The sequence below is a fragment of the Camelus ferus genome, chromosome 18 (assembly GCF_009834535.1).
Source record: "Camelus ferus isolate YT-003-E chromosome 18, BCGSAC_Cfer_1.0, whole genome shotgun sequence".
Lineage (NCBI taxonomy): Eukaryota > Metazoa > Chordata > Mammalia > Artiodactyla > Camelidae > Camelus > Camelus ferus.
Genome location: NC_045713.1, coordinates 33,681,509 through 33,702,678, shown reverse-complemented (window position 1 = coordinate 33,702,678; position 21,170 = coordinate 33,681,509). Strand labels below are relative to the sequence as shown.

The window sequence follows — 21,170 nt, the reverse complement described above, 5'->3', positions numbered from 1 at the left end:
TGTTTTGTGCTTTTAATGGATTTTTATTTATATACATTATTTTTGTTATTTTTACTTTGAGTCAAATGTCCATTAATGTAAATTATATTTATTTTTATACTTTAATTTTCTCTAGTTTTGCTTCTAGGCAAAAGGCAAAATAAACTTTTCATCTTAAAGGAAATCTAGTTTGATCTTTTTTGTTTACCAAGGAAAGACTGTGGCCAAAACATTAATAATGCATATGGTCATTTTTTATAATTACAAGTCTCAGGAAAGGTATATCCCACTATTTAATATGTAACCTCTTCCAGTGCTTAGCCCAGCATTTGATTTTGCAGGATTTGGACTTTTCTGAGGGCAAGAGTTCACTGGAGCTGTGGAAATAGCTTATTAAGAGCTGGAAGCCTGCTAGGAGCGAGTGAGGGAGAATGCTACTGTTGAAGCTCGCACCAAAGCTGCTAACTTGCACAACGTTAAGAATCCAACTTTTGGTGCTGCCTGATTATCTAATGTGAACATAGTAAAATGGTCCTCATTTTTACCTACTATTGAGGAGATACTGCATTTGATAATCTGCAAGACAGTGAGAGAAGAGCCCCTCCCTTTTCCTATGGCCACCCTTTACCTCTTGTTCATTTCACACGTTGGGAATACTGAATATGACTGGGAACACTTTATCACTCATACTGAGTAGAAAACAAGGACCCATTCTGATAAAGATGAAGATCTTTTTTTCTGTCACATGTCACTGTCCCATGAACAACCACAGACAATCTTCCTTCCCCCAAATGAAAAGTAATAGTTGTAAAAAGTAAATGAAGTTGGAATGCTACCTCTAACCTCATGGTGGGCATACATACAGGTTATAAAAATAATTTAAAAAATCAAAGACGTTCAGCCATGGAATACAGCAAATCAGATTGGGATGTGGTACAGTGAAGTCACGTCCTTGTTAAGGTTCTAAAGACAGCTCTGAAGACAAATCGTGTCTAACCAAAATTAAACTTCACAATAAAATACTACCTTTTTGTTTATTTATTACTCGACAGATATCCCTTTTTGGTCAGTTTCTCTGTAGCTCTCAATTTTTCATTTTCTTGAGGTGGTTGTCAAAGTTGCCACTAGAACCATGGTTTTGCTTCTCAGCCTATGGTGGGGAAAATCCCTTCTTCACGCTTCCCATAGGTTTTAACCTGTTTTCAGGATTACTTTCATTGATCTGTGTGGTACACGTGATGTAACAGGTTTGGATTCAGTGGGTATGGCTAGACATGCCGAGGAGCACATGATGTTGCTCTGCTCTACTGCCTCCTAAGTTACATGGCCCCTCTTTACCACTCACAGCTTTCACAGTCCGTTTTGTACCCAGAAACCAACAGCAGTGGCACCTGGGAACTTGTTAGAAATACAGGAGCCCACGCCCCGCCCCAGACCTGACTCAGAACCTGCATTTTAACAAGATCCCCAGGTAGTTTGTGCACATTCAAGCCCTGCTTTATGGCATTTCTGCGTAGTCTGTTGCCATGGAGAGAAAAGGCCTGGAAACAGGAAGGTCCCAGAAAGCACAATTTGATTTTTTAGCCTGTCTAGTGATACACAGTTTCAACTGAGGTCAAGGGCATTTGGAGACCCAAGTTATGAGTCTCGAGAATACCGGAAGTGCCGAACTTTTACGGGGCACGGAGGGGGACGCGGTGGCCTGGGGAGGGGCCAGGGCTTGCCTAGCCATACTGCGAATTAGCTGCAGAAGCACGCGCCGGCTGGACTCCAGACACCCTCCTCCCTCCCCCAGGCAGCAGTCCGCGCCTTCCCTCCGCAGGTGTCTGGATTCTTCACCGCCTCCAGGGGGCGCCGGTGGGCCAGGCGGCCCGCTGCCACGCTCAGTCCCGGCGCACGTCAGCGCCGCGGCCGCCGCCCGGGCCGACGCTGCCCGTCACAATCATGGCGGCCGCGGCGAGGCGGGGTCTGGGAGGGCGAAACGGGCCGGCGGGCCTAGCGCTAGCGGTCATGTGACCGCGAAGATGGCCGCCTTCCCCTGGTAAGGAAGGAGCGGCGGGTGGGCCTTGGGGAGGGACCGGCCTTGGCTGTCTCTGGGACTCCGTCTCTGTCTCGGTGTGCGTCTCTGTGCGGGTGTGTGTGGACTTCTGTCTGTAGGGCTTGGTGGGCTCTCCCACCGCCCCCTCGGCTTGTCGTGACTACAGAACCCCCGGCCGCTACCCGGGTTCCGAGGGGCCCCCTGAAGCCAGCTGGGTGGGATCTTGGTCCTCCCCCGGGCTACCCCTCCCCGCGTCTTCCACGCCCCCCTCTCCGCTCATTCCCAAAAGAAAGCTCAAGTTTTCTGGTTTCCGTTTTCCCAGAAGTTGGCACGCGTTCTGGGAGCGCTGTGTGCAGAGCATAGTGGGCTCAGCTCTGGTCTGGATGACTGGAGACCTGGCTGTTTCCTGAACGACTCGGTTCATCCGGAGGAGACTTGCTGTTCTCCTCTGTAAAGTGGCTGCCATTCATCTTGCTCTATGCAGGGCCCTTCACTGAGCACTGAGGATGCACAGCCCTCAGACCTACTCCTTGGCCTCAAAGAGCTGGCAGTTCAGTGAAGCAGGCACACAGATTAGAAGGATTTCCAAAGAAGGCATTGGGATGAGGCCCAACCACACCTGCTGGGTTAGGGGAAGGCTTGAGAGAGGAGGAGTCTTAAACTGGGTTTTGGAGGATGAATAGGAGCTCATCAAGAAGGAGCTATGGCTGACAGGCCTGTCGGGGCTCTCAAGGCTGGAGCTGGGAGTGATCGGAGCTTCAGGCTCCAGCTGCAGCTATGAGTGTGTGAAGAACTGGAGCATGTTGTGATGGCGGTGGTGGAATTATTTGACGACATGAGCTCTCCCCTACATTTCAGAGAGGGAGATTATTTTCAGATCTTTCTCTGCAAAACATGTGAAATGGTTTACATTGGATAAGTGAGCAAATGCACCACTGGCCTTAGAAATAATCAGATACATCTTTCTGGTTTTATGCTTGATCAACAGCTGTCTTCCTGGTATTGCCTTCACCTGGCTAACTCTTCCTTCAAAAGCCTTGATACACTAAATCAGGATTGGATGCCACTGAGCTCTTTCTACTGTGCCCTGCCCTGGGTTTTCTTTGACCTAGTCATGCAAAGCACCTTTGGAATCACTAAAACTTAAATGCGAAGACATTTCTGGCTTCAATGAACTTACCTGGAATTTTGTAATCAGAAAACTGAGGAAGATGCTGTTTAATCCCAGTCACTTTTGGTATTTTTACTTTACAAACAGAGGTGCCACAAGCCTTTTAGCATCTAGTGTCCCCACAGTTCCCAGCCTGGCTGTGCTCTCGACGTTTCTCCCTGTGGTAGCCCATGCTCATCTTTCAGGTTCCCCACTGGACTTCTGCTCCTTAAGTTAAAGGGGTTGAGTTTTAACCATCATTGTATCTCCAGTGCCTGGCATGGAGCTCAGCACATAGTAGGTGCTCAGTAATATTTATGGAATGAATGAAGAAACAGGAGAGGCCAACAGAGGAGAAATGTGTTTCTGTCATTAAATTTGACATTTATAGAGCCTTTATTTTGTGCCAAGCACTGTGCTAAATGCTGACCGGGCATCTGATCCTCATCTAATCATCTAATCCTCATAATAACCCCATTTTTAAGATGAAGAAATGGAAGTAGAAAAATGAAGCAGTTCACTTAGTTTTACAGCCTGTAAGGAGCCCTGAGGTTTGATGCTCAAAGCCTGTGATCTTAATTGTTATCATCAGCTGGACCCCCAGTCTAGGCCCTGGGCTGAGGTTTCTGGGTGATAGGGCTGTGTTGTCATGGGTCTCCCCAGAATGCCTCTTCTCACCCACACTTTTTGTTATCTCTAACCTCACATGTGAGATGTCCGGTACACCGTGGACTGTATTTCCTATTCAATCCTGTGATAATAGCACGCTGAAAAATACCTCCCCTTGAGTCAGAATTCCTACATTATTTTAAGGCTTTAGTGGGGAGAGGGGGTATATTGTGATTGTGGGAGAAAAAAACTCCGTGGCCAGATTAGGTTATTAGTAATTTAAAAATCATTTGAGAATTAAAATAGCTGATAAAAAGCTGTTAGTGGATTTCTGTATTTCCAGTATAAAATTAATTTGGTAATTGGTAATAGAATTTCTAAGCATCCATGTTACCAGATGTAGAGCATTTAAAAATAGGGAGATGTCAACCTTTAATGTGTGTGTGAATCATCCGAGAATTTGTTGATCTCCAGACCCTGATTGTGTGCGTGGAGGGTATTTGGTATTTCAACACTCCCCGCAGTAAGACCTGTGCTGGTGATCTGTGGCCCACACTGGAATAGCCAGGAGCCAGACCCAGCCAGGAGTGCGGGTATGAAATGCTGGCTTTTTCGCTGTGGCAACTGCCAAGGAGCCAAGGCCAGCCTTTTGCATTGCTGGGAACTGGGATAAATGGGGGTGGAGGGGGGCGGCGGTTACCAGCTGTATCAGCTCTGTTAGCAGGAAAAAGGAAAGTAAGGCTTTTTGAGAGAATGCCCTCTAGAGGTCGCTGTTAGCCTTACCAAAGACCCAGGCCTTGAGGAAAATGCTTTGACATGGCAAACTGTAGGAAACTCTCAGTGTTTTAACTAAGGAGTGGAGAACAAATTTGAGTAAGTAACGGAAGAAGTGATTGAAAAATAAAAAATACAGCAATTTGACATGGACTTTCAGGAAGGGTAAAGTTTTCTTTTCTTTTTTTTTAAAACGTTTTCCCAGAAACAGTATTTTTTCCCCAAGGAATTCCCTCCCCTCAAACTTAAAAAAAATTAATTTCAAAGCTCGGTCCTTTAAAAAAAAAAAACAATGTGTTTTCAAATTCTCAAGTTGTCTTATAGATGATCAATAGAACTACTGACTCCCAGAGACAGGCTGCCTCGGTCTGCGCTTGCTCACCTCTCACATGTTACCAACAGCCCCAGCTTCTCCATCTGAGAAATGGGCATAATCATAGTGCCTAACTCATAGGATTGATTCAGTGAGGAAATAGGAGTAAAGAGCTTGGCCTGATCCTGGTATATAGTGTCTGGGTGGGGGAGATTTCCCCCTGTACTTCTCTTGAGTTCTTGTGGCTGAACTAATGAAAAAATTGACCCAAGACAGATTAATAGGTGAAAAGGAAATACATTTTAATTTGTGTGCACTGGAGGTCTCTTAGAAAGGGGACCTAGGAAGTGGCTGAAGCAGGCAGCTTTTATACTTTTTAGACAAAGATAGCAGAAGATGAATCCAGTTTCATTGCTCACAGATTCTGCCTTCCACAAAACACTAGGACATCATTCAGCCAAACTCTTGGGTATTTTATAGCAAGGATTTGCATTTCCTCCATCATGTTCAATAACGTGTTCCTCCTTTCTGTCTGAGGCCTCATCCACATGACCTTTACCTTCCATAGTTGCACCAACATTCTGTTCACGACCACTTCTCTACAGCTCTCCTCTTTCTGAGCCCTCATAATAATCACCTTTGTTAAAGAAAAAAACAGTTAAAAGTCATAGCTTTTTTCTAGTGTATACTTCAAAACTTCTGCTGCGTCTACTCATTATCCAGTTCCAAAGCTGCTGGCACATTTTTAGATACTTAGATATATTCTAGCACCCCACTTCTGGTACCAGTTTCCTGTCTGGGTTCATTTGGGCTGCTGTAACAAAATACTGCAGACTGGTTTACTTATAAGCAACCAAATTTTATTTCTCATAGTCCTGGAGGCTGGAAGTCCAGGATCATTGCCCAGACCTGGTCAGGTGAAGGCACACTTCCTGGTTCCTAGCCGGCACCTTCTCACTATGCCTTCACATGGTGGGAGGGACTCGGGAGCTCTCTGTACCCTCTTTCAAGGACGCTAATCCCATTCATGAGGGCCCCACCCTCAGGATGTAAGTCCCTCCCACAGGCTCCACCTGCTAATACCATCACCTTTGGGAGTTAGGATTTCTACCTGTGAATTTTAGGGGGACACAAACATTCAGACCATTTCACCTCTCCTGCCTTTTATGTTCTAGTCATCATGCATTTAATTCTACGTATATTTTAAACACCTTAAGAACTTGTTTTTTTGTAGTAGATACTTATTTTCATCCACACCTTAATTTTTTGTATACTCTTTAGTATATACATATATATATGTATGTATGTGCAAATGTGTACATACATATATACATATTAACATATATATATTTTTTGCTTTCGACAAGGATAATTTTCCCTCTACTTTTAGCATTAAAAAAAGTGTAAGCTGTGGTGCTATGGCTGCTGTACTTTTTCTCTGCCTGTAAACGTCTTTCTTTTGCCCTTACATTTGTAGGATAGTTTCACTAGGTTTAAAATTTTTGGTTGGCAGTTCCTCCCCCGCCCCCCGCCCAATACTTTAAAGGTGTCGTTCCTTTGTGTTTCAGTTCTCATTTCTGTGCTGAGGTAATCATCATACTGTTGTCCTTTGAACATAACATACCTTTTTTCCTTTTAAGAAATCCTCTCTTTTTAGCATTTAACCATTTTACTGGGACAGCCATTTTACCATGAAGTATGGTGGTTTCCTGTTTTGGTTTTGTATTGGTCTTGCTCGGGGCACAAGTGTTTCATGAATCTGTAGATGGATATCTTTTAGTTTGGGAAAATTTTCAGCTATTATCTGCTTGCTCCTTCTTCTTTGGAAGTTTAGTCGTATGTGTGTAAGGCCGTTTCCTCATGTCCCTTGTCTTTTGATACCCTTTCTGTGTTTTTCGTCTTTTTTCCTCTCTGTGCTTCAATGTGAGTAATCTCTTCTCTTTCATTTTCCATCTCACTAATCCCTTCACCTGCTAAGCCTCCACAAGACTGATGAAAACTGTCTACTCTTCATCTACTTGGCTTCTTTCTCTTGCTCTACATACTTGGCAAATACTGTGGAGGGAAACCAGGGCAGGATTTCTCACTCCTGCACTCCTTTCTCTTCAGCAGCTCTTCCTTCAAGCCCTGGCTGTCTCCGTAGCCCTGAACCCTAATTTATCTCTGCCGCCTCATGAGTTTTCCTTAAAGCTCCTCTGGCTGCTCTGCCTCCATTCAGCTGCCCTCTGTCTGGCTTTCACCAAAGATCAGCAGTGCCCGGTAAGGATGGCTGGGCAGAAAGTTGGCTTCATCTCAGTGACTTCTGTTCTGGTATCTGGCCTAACAGGTCTTGTATGCCTTGGCAGCTCGTATACCTTCAAACTGACTTAAAAAACCTTTTAAATTTACCATTTCTTATTGGTCCTGGTAGAAATACTGTTCCACTGTAAACTACTTCACCACTGAGGAAGTCTCTACAAAACGTTCTTAGGGTGTATGCATCTCCCACTAACTGGTTTCTGGGTGTGCTGTTTACCAGGCATTCCAGGAATAGGAACTACAAGGCTGAGTTTGCATCATGCCGGTTGGAGGCTGTGCCGCTGGAGCTTGGGGACTATCACCCACTGAAGCCCATAACTGTAAGTTCTGTCAAGGGTCTCTCTGTGATGTTCTTATTCCGTAAAGTTGCAGACAGTATTCCTGGGTCTTTTTTGTTTTGCCAGCGGTAGTTGCTTTTGCATATTTAAATCAACCAATTTATTCTCTGCCCCATTTTTTGTGATGTTGGCCTCACCCACCACCCTGTTTGTTCCCTTTCTTGTATTAATGAGGCGGTTGTGAGTAGAGGATGCCGTTGTTCCTGATTTGGAGGTGAGAACAAAATACTTCTTAATCTGCCTATTTGGGATGTTAAGAATCACTCTAATGACCAATGTAGGGTGCTGTCCGGAATAGCATCTTAGTTTATCTGTGAGTTTATTTAAAAAATAAAACAGGACAAAAAGCAGGCAAGAGACATAGATGGGCTAGCACTGCATTAGCAAGTAATAGAAGCTATCTGGTTGTCATCACGGGTGGCATGAGGTTGACAGATGCCAGTGGACCCTGAGGACAAAACGTTTCTTAATGACAGAGGACCTGAGGACACACAGAGACGATTACATAAAGCAGGAGGTCATAAGACCATGCTGTGGCCTCCCAGGGCCCGTCAAATCCCTGTGGGCTCCTGTGGCTGTGGCTGACCCACCAGGGAGCTGGTTCCATTCTCAGAAGCTCGCTCCCCACGTGGTAACAGACCAGATGCAGCAGCTCCAAGCTTACATCCTGCGTCCTTAGCAGCCCAACAACAGGGAGAGTCTCTTCTCCAGTGGTTTCCGTGTGCCCAGTTGGGGTTACGTGTCCTTCCCTGAACCAACCCTGGTGACCAGAGTGTAGAATGCGCTGACTGACTGGGTTGGGGCTAGTGCCCACCCTGGGAACTGGAAGCAGAATCCACGCCACCAGCCCTGGAAGAGCTGCGAGTCAGGCAGGGCTGTTTTCTCAAAGAAGATCTGGGCTATTGAACCTGGAAGGTGGAGGAATGGATGCCAAGCTGACAAAAGTGACAAACTTGCACCAGTGGGAGGTACGTCACCCAGTCACCCGAGGTTAGTGTCAGACCCCACAGGTCTAGGGCAGGGTCTTCAATAAGACTGCTCTGGCTTCAGACTCCAGCTGCAGATTTGGGGGTCCCCAGAATACCCGGACTTCTGACCAACTGGCTACAAATCCCAGGGCTTTTTGAGACCCTCCTCAGACTTGATAATTTGCTAGAACAACTCACAGAGCTCAGAAAAGCACTATACTTACACTTACAGTTTTATTATAAAGGATACACGTGAGGAGCAGTTGAATTAGAGAAATATTGGGCAAGGTTTGGCAGGGTCCCAAACACAGAGCTTCTGTGCCCTCTGCCTGTGGAATCGGGGTCCATCACCTCCCAGCACATCATGTGTCCCCTGAGCTTTAGTGCTCACACTTTTTATTGAGGTTTTATTACATAGGCATGACTGATTGATTCCTTGGCCACATGATTGAACTTGATCTTGAGCCTCCCTCCCCTCCGCTGAGGTCAGGCTGTTGTCACCTGGCTCAAAGTCCCAACCCTCTAATGACATGCCAGGGTTTTTCTTGGGACTGTGCTGTGGCATCTCATTAGCATAAACTCAGGTGTGATCAGGGGGCTCATGAATTAACAGGTGCTCTAAGGATTAAGAGTCTCCTTTCCAGGAACCAGTGACAAAGGCCAAATTCTCTTATCCAACACCCTCTCCTTCATTCTATTATATGTCATCCTTTTCTCTCTCTCTCAGTGTTGGTTCTCTCTGCTTCCCTATGGACACACACTCAAAGTGTCACACCATCACTGTGTCTCAGCCCCTGGCCCCCAGCTTCCTCATTTAGAAAGGAGTGGAGCCTAACTAACCCTTCCTGATGTCGATCCTGAATTTTCAGCAGACAGACTCTAGTTGGATCCGCTTGATTCAGGGGTTCACCCCAGTCTGCTCATCTGAAGTGCGGAGGGGTGGGGGCCAGTGGAACAAAAACATGGCTTCACGCCCCATACCCCCAGTCACCCCTCAGTACACACACCAGGAAGTAGCATCAGGAGAAATTCTTTAAAAAGGGAGGAGTTGGGCAGTCCCTGCTTTGTGGTGACGAGGTGGCTGTGCAGTGCCACCGAGACCACCTTTGAGCACAACGACTCTGGAATTGTTCATACCCTGGTTCATTACCCTGCCCAGACCATTGCTGTAAGATGCAGGTTCTGGTGCCATGGGTCTGGGGCGGGGCTCCATGCTTTATAAGTGGCCGGGGGAAGTGGATGCTGCTCGTCCACTTTGAGTAAGAATTCACGTACATCACCGCCTTCTAAATCACAGTGGCCCCGTCCTTCCCTCCCTAACCCTAACTTCTCAGCTTCCCTTTCTCAATAGCTGAGATTCTGAGTCATGTCAATGTGTCACAAAAAATAAGTGTCCCCTCTGGAAAGGATTGGTCAGTTCAATTAATGGAACGAGAGAAAACCCATTTGAGTGTTTCACCGGAAGAAGTCATAGGACACCTCCATTTTACTTCCACACGTTTTCCCCACAGGTTACAGAGTCAAAGACAAAGAAAGTGAGCCGGAAAGGCAGCACTTCTTCCACGTCCTCTTCATCCTCCAGCTCCGTGGTGGACCCGCTGAGCAGCGTCCTGGATGGGACGGACCCCCTCTCCATGTTCGCGGCCTCTGCTGACCCCGCAGCCATGGCGGCTGCCACGGTAACGCTTCCAGCTGGTGGTCGGTCCTCTGGGTGCAGGGAATGGGGGGGTGGTTTCATTGAACAAGGAATGCACATTCTGGTTGTAACGATTCAAATAATCCAGATGTGATGACAGTGCTGGTGAGAGGAGGTGCTGGGGATTGAACCCAGGACCTCTTGTTTGCTAAGCATGCGCTCTGCCACTTGAGCTATACCCTCCCCTCCCAGGTTTAGTTCTTATACTGCCTGTGTGAAAGCTGTTATAATCCTCATTTAAAGAGGCCCACATGGAGGAATAGAGATGTTAAGTCACATCCAAGCTGGAATTGAAGCCCGGCTAGTCTGAATTCAGAACTCACCATCATTCTTTGCTGGCTTTGCACACATCTATTTGACTTTTTTTTTTTCTTCTAACATATATACTTTTTAAACTTGCCAATATGTCTTGGAGAACTTTCTGTATTAGTACTTAGAGAACATCCTTCTTATTTTGAACAGCTGCGTTGCATCGTAAGGAATAAGACATGCTTTAATTCACCACGATGGGCACATAGGCTGGTGTTTGCTACGTATGCAGTGGCGCTTTGCTGCTTGAGTGCATGTGTGTCTTGTTGCCTACGTGTGAGGATTTCTGCAGGGTGACTTCTTAGGAGTTCGTTCCTGGGCTAAGGCTGTGTGTATTTAAGGTTCTGGTGGCTGCTGCCAAGTTGTTCTCCAAAAAGGCTGCACCGCCTTACACTCCCACCAGCACCGCAGTGTCCAGAGTGCCTGACTGTCGAAGAATGGTCTCTTTCAGGTCCCTTGTCCTTGACCTTTAATGAGTTTGAGCATCTTTTGATAGGTTTATTGGCCATTCGTGGTGAACTGGCTTGAAAAATTTTTGCCTGTCTCCCTGCGTCGCTGCCAACCTGGGTATTCTCAGTCATTTTACATCTTGCCATTCTGATTGTCGAAGAATGATCTCTTTCAGGTCCCTTGTCCTTGATTTTTAATGAGTTTGAGCATCTTTTGATAGGTTTATTGGCCATTCGTGGTGAACTGGCCTGAAAAATTTTTGACTGTAGTAGACCTTTAGACCGAGATTCTGTATCCGTGTAGATATCACTGCTGTTCTACACTGAAGGACTGTCTGCCTTCTTCTGCTCATACCTTTTTTTTTTTTAAAGCCATATTGAGGTATAATTGACAAATAAAATTGTAAGATATTTAAAGTGTGCAGTGTGATGATTTGATACACATATACATTGTGAAAGGATTCCTTCGACTGAGTTCATGAACTCATCTATCACCTTGCATATTTCCCTTTTTTTTTTGGTGAGAACATTTACATTCTACTGTCTTAGCACATTTCAGTTATATAGAACTGTGTTATCAACTGTCAGATCACCATGTTTGCTTATACTTTTAAAAAAAGATTTCAAAATTGCTGCTGAAGAGATTGTCTTGCCTTTCCTTAGGACAGCGCCAGAAAGAAACGTGACAGAGATGATAACTCCATTGTAGGATCAGATTTTGAGCCTTGGGCCAGCAAGCGAGGAGAAATCCTTGCCCGGTACACCACCACAGAAAAGCTATCTATTGTGAGTACAAATACACTTTTCTCCCAGTGTCTGCTTCAGATTTTTTAGTAATTTCTTTTTGTTATTATGATTTTGTACCCAATTCCAGAGTGTGGGTTTTTTCCCCATATAAGGCAATACTGCGACACTAACTGGGTGTCCTGTGATTCAACTCAATTCTAACACAGTCTGCCTGGATACAGCATCGCATTCCACACGTTAAGGTCTCAGTCCCACAAGACTGCCCCCACTTCAGATGCCAATCACAAGTCCAGGGTGTTACCTTGCTTCTGACCAACTAGCTATAAATCAAAGGTTCCCACCACCACCTCCTTGAGTCCACTTAATTTGCTAGACTGGCTCATAGAACTCAAAAACCAGTTGACTGACCAGATTACTGATTTATTACAAAAGATATTAAAGATAAGAACCAACAGCCAGATGAAGAGATACACAGGGTGAGGTTCTGAGCAAAGGAGCGTCTGTCCTCATGGAGTTTGGGGTCCAGGATAGCAGGACGCGGTTGTGTTGTGGTTCACCAACCCAGAAGCTCTCTGAACCCAGTCCTTTTGGGTTTTTATGGAGGCTTCGTTACATAGGCATGATGGATTAAATCATTGGCCACTGGTGATTGAGTCAGCCTCCAGCCCCCTCTGCCCCTCCCCAGAAATCAGAAAGGTGGGACTGAAATTTCCAACTGTCTAATTACATGGTTGGTTCCCCTGACAACCAGCCCCCAGCCTTAGGTGCTTCCAAAGTCACCTCATTACCATAACAAAAGACTCCTGGATCGCTCTCCTCACTTTGGAAATTACACAGGTTTCAAGAAGCTCTGTAACCAGAATGAGGACAAAGACTAAATATATGCTTCTTATTATAAATCATGGTATCACAGTTATGTTGTCCCAACTCCTCGGCTCTATAAGTTTCAGTTATTATTTCAATTTTAGTTGGGAGAAAAGTGCTGATTGGTTTCTAAAAAATGTGTTAAGAATCAGGGATCTGGCACAGTTCAGAGAAAGAATTGGATCAGGGGAGTCCTGTCTCTGGGGGAGGCTAGAGTTATGAGGTGAGGAGGGCGCCAACCTAAAGAAGGTTTCCTTCTTAACTGTTGTGCAGGGGGTCCCACTGCTGGGTTTTCTTCCAGGGCTGGAAGCTCACCGTTTCTTTGGGGCAACGGCCGCTAGATCATGTCGTTGGCTAGTGCCTGAGGCTTACCCGGTACTTAGCAAGTTGCTGAAGGGCTCTGGAGAGCTGAGACCAAGCAGGGAAAGCAGGTTAATGCCTGCTGAGGACTAGGTTTCGTTGCTCATCACCGAAGCCCTCCCTAACAAGAGTGACTTTCATCTCTCTTCACACTGAAAAGGAGTCTAGAGATGTGCAGCGTGGGGCTGTGTGGCAGCCCTAGAGTCATCAGGGACCCTCTTTTTGTCCTGCCGCTCTGTCACGTGCAGTGTTGCCTCAGGCCCACGTTGTTCGGAGGCGGAGAGGGGAAAGTAGAATGTGCCCTCTGTAATTCTGGAGACTTCCCGGAATCCCCTCAACGTGTCCGGTTACCTTTGTCTTGAAGGTAGACATGGGCCATGCACAGATGCGAGGGAAGCCGGGGAAGGTGACAGTGTGGCCATCAAATGTCGGGGCTGTGAGCAGGGAGGAGAGGGTGAACTCAGTAGCAACTGGGATGTTTCTGCTCCCTCTTTCTCTCAAGAGTCCATCCTTGTTGAGCAGAGTGGCAGCAGAATTGCTGGTGTATTTATACTTTTTCCTATTGTCTTCTGATCGCATTGAGTTACTATAGAGCAGTGATTCTCCACCAGGAGGAATTTTACCCCCCCCCCCCAGGGGACTTGGCGGTGTCTGGAGACATTTTGGTTATCACAGCTGTAGACGTGCTACTGTCACCTACTAAGTAGAGACCAGAGATGCTGTTAAAATATCCTACAGTGCACAGCACAGCCCCTCTGCAACAGTATTTCCCATCCTATAAGGGCAATATTGCCGAGGTCGTGAAACCCTGATTTAGAATAAGCTAAATGCTTTCATCTGCCACCATTGTCCTTAAAATTTTGCTCTTTATTGGCTCACTTTGAGAGCCCTGAATTGAATAGAAATTTGAATCCCTAGTAATTTCTAGTGAGCTATATTTTCTTCCTTTGAATAAATGTCTCTGATTTTCATTTGGATAAGTAGATGGCTTTGTTGTAAAATGGTTGGTCACGTTGTCTTAGTGCTATTTGAATAATAATTTAACTGTCTTACAAGGTTTTTTTTTTGTCGTAGAGTCCAATTAGTTTTAAAAAATATAAATAATTTTTTTTTTTGCCTCTGCAGAATCTGTTTATGGGATCTGAAAAAGGTGAGTTTTCATTGTTGTTACTGTTCTGATGGGAAATTCTCCCATTACCTTTAATAGAATTTTCCAAAGGAAAAAAGTTTGTAGCATCCAATCCCCATGGTATAGTTCGGTTGAAACTATTATTTCATAGATTATGTATAGACTTAATAGAATTGAAATACATATTTAGATGATGAATGAAAAAAGAAAAGAATTAAAGAGGTTACTAGGAGTAAACAGAAGCTCAGTTGCTTGACTTGGGGATTACAGAGCAGTAATCTCCTCTCTGCGTGCCTCCTCATTAGTTGGAGAACAGCTGAAATTCTCCTTTTTAAAAGATCCTTTCCCTTGCCTTAAGTCTTTATCCCTTGTGAAAACACAGATGCATGGTGTGGGGAGTCAGACATCTGTCTTACCAGCCACTGGTCCCTGGACACGGCGATTCTCAATTTCCTCTGCTAAGACACACAGTCCAAAACTCTGGACCAGGGTGTCTCCAACTAGCTGTGCAGGAGGGTTACCGGGGGAACTTTTATGCACATATAGACCAATAGGCCCCACTCTGCTTACTGAATTAATCTTGACGGCTGGGACCCAGGAATTCCTCTTTGGAAGCTCCTAGGTGATTCTGAAGCCACCGACATAGATCCTATACCACTAGGGGGCAGAGGAGCACAGCTGTGGTTTATGTGCACATCTGTGGACATCGCTGGTGTGGCAGCTTCAACTCTCCCCATTCTCTGCAGGCTGAGACAGCACATTAGAAATCAAGAGAGTGGGTGCACCTTTGTTACGGGCATGACTTTGACCCCAAACCGTAAAAAACGTAACTAATACCATTGCATGTCTCCCAGTTTGGAGAGATCAGAAAGTGACGATGTCACCTGCTGGTGAGAATGTAGAGCAACAGGAACTCTCACTTCCTGCTGCTGGAAGTGTAAAATGGCACAACCACTGTGTGAAGCACTTTTGCATTATCTGCTAAAATTGAAGATGGGCCAACTCTTTAACCCAGCCATTCCACTGTTAGGATATACCCTAGATCAGAAATTGGCAGACTACATCATGGAGGCCAGATCTGGCCCTCTGTTTGATTTTGTGTAAATAAAGTTTTATTGGAACACAGCCATACTGGTTTGTTTACATACTGTCCCTAGCTGCTTTTATGCTATAATGGCAGAGTCAGGTACTTGTGACAGAGACCATGACTCACAAAAGCTAAAATACTTATAGGTGGCCCTTTGTAGGATGCGTCTTTTCAACTCTGCCCAGCTGCATCTTTCTTAAAGTGTGGTCCAAGGAGCAGCAGCATTAACATGATGTGGGAGCTCATTAGAAATGCAGCCTCAGATCCTGCCAGACCTACTGAAAATCAGAATCTGCATGTTAACGTGTCCTCAAGTGATTTCTGTAGAAGTCTGAGAAGCAGTACCCTGAAATGCATGCGCATATGAACCAGGAGACATGCACAGAAATGTCCATAGTGGCATTGTTCAGAGTAGCCCCACAGAGAATGTAACCCTCACATCCATTGACAGTAGAATAAGAAATAAATTGTGATGTCTTCACTCAATAGGAAATACTAAACAGCAGTGAATATGAGTGAGCTGCAGCTCTGTGCAACGACATGGGTAAATGCCATGAACTGAAGTCAGTGGTGAATGAAAGAAACAAGTCAATCTATGAGCTGGGTGGTGGCTACAAAGGCTTTATAATGATCTGTTAAAATGTACGTATTTCAAAATGAAGGAAAAAGTAGAAACAAGGTAAAAAAAAAAAAAAGCAAATGCCTTGGAAACGTCTTAACTTTAGTACTGGTTAAAAAAATGTACCATTCTCTCAGCTGATCCCAGACAAATCTGTGAGTGTAGTTAACACCAGAGCTAAGAAACCAGTGCCCTAAAAGAATAAACTTCAGTTCCTGAGAGTGAGCTTGGTAGGCAGGAGCAAGGGGACCTCAGATCATGGGGAAAGGGTTCTGAAGTGAGGGGCACTGACGGGCAGCAGCCAGCTAGGCAGAGAGCCCTGCCGTGTGACCGGCCCACGGCCTGGAGTCCTTTCCTTCTCTCGCTGCCAGTCCTGCTGATGGGAAGAGCTACGCTGGCAGATGATGGAAGGAGGCTTACTAGTCCTGTCTGCTTGGAGAGGGGGCTTTGAAGCCCTTGTGTTTCCACCTCTGGGCAGACAGTGAGATGGTTGTTTTGTTAGTTCTTAGTACAACAATTCTACACTGTGAGCATGAGCCTGAGAGGGCCTTTTGTTTATGGAAAACAATTAAATGACGGATTTTTGGCATCCTTATCTGGACTGCTTTTCTTTGGGAATAAACAAATGATGCAGTGAAAAGTTTGTAAATATCGAATGTCATGGAACCTTTTCGAGGCTGGCCCGCTGTGCTCCCATGGGCAGCTCCTAAGCAGAAATGTGTCCGAGGGAACTTGGGTTATGTAAGGATGTCCATTTCAAAATCTCAGAGAGTTTTCTGTAATGAAATTGCTCCCTGGCCTCTTTATTCATGATGAAGCGTAAAGTGAAAGATGCTTTCCTTTGAGGGTCCTGGGGACAGAGGAAGCCACCACCTGTGTGATGTAAATCTGTTCTGTTTAGGCAAGGCGGGGACCGCCACATCTGCCATGTCGGAGAAGGTTCGCACCAGGCTGGAGGAGCTGGATGACTTTGAAGAGGTGAGCAAGTCATTTGCTGAGCGCGGGGGTGGAGTGGAGCTTCGGTCCTTCTGCCCAGTGAGGTCAGTCCCGGCGGCTGCTGTGTGATTCATTCTCGAGCTGCTCATTGTGCTCAGTCCTCCTGAGGCACCAACTGATCCCGGGCAAGATGCCAGTGGGGGAGACTGGCCGAGCTCACAGGAGCCTGCCTCAGGCTGGCTTTCCGGAGGCGTTTTTCTCACTGTGATGCCTGAGCAAACCCGGGGCGTCTGGGGACAGGGTCTGACTGTGGAAGCCAGCTGGAGCCATCTCCCGGGAAGCCGCCTCGCCTGGTATAGAATGACCACGCCTGCTGCAGAGCTCCGCTGCTGGGTACAGCCCACGGGGGTCTTCCAGTTATCCTGCACGTGCTTGGAAAGAACGTGACTTATTTCCCCACTCATAAAAATTTGTAAATTTAACATACAAATCCAGATTTCCGGCTTCTTGTAAATTCCGCCTGGTAACCGTGGGCCCACATTCTTGCGTTTAGCCTGGGTGCACGCGTACCGTCCGGCGTGCATAGCCCTCCCTGGCCTGACTCCCTTGCAGACGTTAGCCTGGTCCATGGGGACGGGCGAGTCTCTGGAGTGTCTTTCAGAGAGGCAGCAAAGCTTAGTGGGGAAGAGGCCAGACTGGGGCCAGGCTGCCTGGGTTGGAATCCCAGCTCTACCGTTTAGTAATTCTGTGATTTGGGGCAGGGAGCTTAAGAGCTTGAGCTCTGGGCCTCAGTTTACTTATCTGTAAAGTGAAGATACTACCCAGTACCGGCCTCTGAAGGTTGTCATAAGGCATTAGGTGAGTTAGGAAGTGTGAAGTGCTCAGCCCAGCGCCCAGCCCGTGGCGCTTGCTCTGCAAGTGGTAACTCTGTAACTGTCACCGTTCAGACACTAGAGGCCTTAGCTCAACTGCTTATGAACAGGGTGCCCTTGGGCATCCACCTTCCTGGACCCAGATCCTCGTCTGTAAAATGGGGATAAAGGATACAGATGTGTGGACTGAATGGGGATGCTTTGACTCTGTAAGGGGCCATCTAACGACAGTTGCCACTGCTCTGTTCCACATCTTTTCCCTGGCTTCAGGGTCCCTCCAGCTCTGAGACCAGAGCTGTTAGGTACTCAGCAAGAGTCTGATAGTCCAGTATCTTATTCCCCAGTTCAGAAAGGACGTGTTCTGGATTAGGGTTCCTGAGAGTCTCAGTCTGCATGTCATCCGCCAACCTTGGCTGATAGGAAGGGAATTGCTAAGGGTTTTATTCAAAGCTGTTTAGTCTGAAAGTCACTTGAGCTGGCTTATGTTGAAAATGAAGACTGTATTGAAGGATACAGGGAACTTCCCTGAACCCAAGGACACAGTGGCCTGGAGCTGGGAACTGAAGAACCACCCAGAACCCCAGCAGCTCTTCTCTGTCTCTCTTGGGTCTGTGGAGCCTGCTGTCACCGACTCTCTTTCTAGTTCTCCATTTCCCGCCTCCCTGCACCCCCGGCCCAGCGGACTGGTGTTCTTGCTTCTCCCTGCCCACAGCAGCAGATGGCTGCCCCACGGCCTCCATGTTGACAGCATATTAGTCAGGGTAAGGCTAGGTTGTGCTGTGGCGACGGGTGAACCTCCATATCTCTATGGCTTAGTGCAGCAGAGGTTTGTTTCTTCCTCACATTATTTATCCAGTGTAGACAAACACCACCATCTCATGATGCCACCATCTTGACAGGTGGCTTCCAGGGTTGTCACAGCAGAGCTGAAGAAAGGGTCACTTGTCACTGCCTCAGCCCAGAAGGGACACATGCCACTCTGCTCACAGACCATTTGCCCAAGCCAGTCACGTGGCTCTTCTGACTAGAGGGGCAGGGAAGACCCTGTCTCCCAGTTCAAGTGACCAGTTGGGATCAACCTAGATTTTCTGAACCTTCTACTTGTATTTCTTTAATAAGGAATTCTTCACTTTGGATTCCAGAGAATGTTCATATAAAAAAGATTTGCTTCCTGGTCCCCTCATGCAGGTTAGGTTGACCTTCACTCTTGTGAGCTGTGTAGAGAGCATCTTAACAACAGCCGAGGATTAATGAGTACGTCCTGTGTGCCAGGGTGGTGCTGAGTCCTTACACACGTTGTCATTTCATCCACGTGATGATCTTGCCCTCTTCTGCTGTGGTTTTTGCTGTGGTCGGCTTTCTCTCCTGACTGCTCTCTCCCTGGGCTAATTTACAGCCCTCCATCCCCTAGTTAACACCTGTGCACCACTGAGAGTTTGTGTCAAGCATCAGTTCCTCCAGGAAACTTTCCATTCATGACCACCAGTCTAGAGTCCATTCTGAGATGAGCCTTTTCCCCTACATTTGAATATCCCTAAAGTCGGGCTGTGTCACTCAGTTGGTACATGTCCACAATCAGCGATTTTCCTTCCTTAGTGGTACATGAAACGGTTGTACTCCCCACAGTCAGCACCTCAGATTCAGAGAACTGATATGTGTCTTCACAGAATTGTTTCCTCCAGCATTTATCTCAGTTTGTATTAATGTCCATCTTGTCCTCTATACCTTAAGCTCCATTAGTGCTGAAATAATGTCTCTCTGCTCGCCTTTGTATCTGGAGCATCTGGTAGACCATACCTGCCTGGCATACAATAGGCCCCAGTAACTTTGTTGAACAAGCTAAGTCCTGTTACCACTGTTCACAGATGAGACTCAGGGTGGAAAGCAGCTCACCCAGAATCCCACGGCCAGGAAGTGGCTGATCTGGGAGCGGGCTCAGGCCTGACTTGTGTCCAGGCCAGTCTCTCAACCACTGCACTCTGCCCATCATTGCAGAAAACTCAAAAGAACCTCTTTGATCACAAGACAAAACCGTCTTGTTGCCTGGTGGGATTATGAGGACAACTGAGACATTGAAACTTGGCTAATACTCATTGTACACGAGGGTGGGGGTCCCCAACAATGTTTTTTACTTCTGTGACTATATCTTTTCTGCTTTCTGCCCACAGGGATCCCAAAAGGAACTGTTGAATTTGACTCAGCAGGATTATGTGAACCGCATAGAGGAGCTCAACCAGTCACTGAAGGACGCTTGGGCCTCAGACCAGAAAGTGAAGGCTCTAAAAATAGTCATCCAGGTCAGATCTAGTGATTTTTTTTTTCCAGAATTTCCTTTGTAAATCTTCTTTGTGAATAATTAGGATTTTCAGAGGCCTGCCTTCAGGGTCTTACCCTAATTTTTTCATCTGTTCCATTTTCACATACTTCCTATGAAAGGCCATGATTATGAACTGTGTTTTTATGAGATGGCTTATCTCAGGGCTGCCATGTGCAGCTGCACAGGTTGTACACTGTACAATTCTAGGAAATTCACCCTAGATTATAGAGTTACAGAGTTAATGATGCCCCCCTGGGTTTTACAGACCCTGATACAGCCCCTGACACATTTATGATCCACCAGCTATGTTTTGGGTTTCCTTGACCAGATTTTCTGTGTATCTCTTGGACTTATGGCTTTGTGTCCCTGATACATGCATTTGGGGAACATGTTCTGAATAACAGTATGACAAAGAAAATGTGTTTACAGTGTTAGGAGAGGTACATTTGTTGAATCCTCTTTGGTGGTGAATTTGTTGATCCATGACAACTCTTGGATCACAACAGCAAGGTCCGTAGGGAAATCAGCTTATCCTGTTTTCTTGACTCTTAAGATCATCCTGTCTTGGCAAAACATGCTCAGGAGTACACTGTAAAAGGAATAATGTGTGCATGATGGTTTTCGGAGCAGCGTTAATAAGAATTTCTGAATAGCCATTTGTGTTCAAAAGAACAGATCTCATTCTTGTTTAATGTCACGGGAATATGACATTTGTTTTCACACCTTTTTCTCTGGAAAGAGGGTTAGGAGAGTCTGGGAGTCTTTACACTGGGTACTTGAAGTCTTTTAAGATGATACTTTGTATGGTAGATGCTGGGGTTTTTTTGGTTTTTTTTTTTGTGTGTGTGTTTCATGACAGAGGCAAACCTGAACCTGTTTCCCTGCTGTTGCTGTTGTTAGTTGACAAAGAAAATACTCGTGAAGAAGGGTTCTCTCATCCTGGAGACATGTGCTGGGGCTTGCTTGCTGAGTGGCTCAAGTGAGAAAAATATCTAAACTAACAAGAGCTTCTTCAAAATATTTTTGTTGGCAACATCTCTCCGTAGAGTATTGTAGTATCAAACTGTGACTTCTAAGAGTTTCACATCTGGAGGAGATTTGATTCATGTCTTCCCAAAGAAAATAACCAGAAAACTGTTTAATTAACTCCAAATCTGGTTAATAGTAATAATTTGACTTTAATACTTTAAGGACTGCCTTCTTTATCCAAAAAAGCTAGCAAGGCACAGAATACGGAGAAAGGAACTCGGTTCTCCTTATTTGCTCTGCAGTAAGATTTTATTTTGTTTTGCTTTTTCAGCTTTATTGAGATATACTT

General features: G+C 45.9%; 1 protein-coding gene across 1 annotated transcript in view; it reads left to right on the top strand.

Annotated features, from left to right (window-relative positions):
- Positions 1–1,891: 1,891 nt before the first annotated feature.
- The window catches only part of VPS35L (VPS35 endosomal protein sorting factor like), a 109,100-nt gene continuing 89,821 nt past the window's right edge, over positions 1,892–21,170 (top strand). Inside the window, exons 1-7 of the mRNA XM_032460944.1 lie at positions 1,892–2,020; positions 7,382–7,481; positions 9,979–10,146; positions 11,585–11,707; positions 14,018–14,042; positions 16,629–16,705; positions 19,704–19,832. Coding sequence (XP_032316835.1) covers positions 2,004–2,020; positions 7,382–7,481; positions 9,979–10,146; positions 11,585–11,707; positions 14,018–14,042; positions 16,629–16,705; positions 19,704–19,832 — 639 coding nt within the window. The 5' untranslated portion in view covers positions 1,892–2,003. The remainder of the gene's footprint in view (positions 2,021–7,381; positions 7,482–9,978; positions 10,147–11,584; positions 11,708–14,017; positions 14,043–16,628; positions 16,706–19,703; positions 19,833–21,170) is intronic.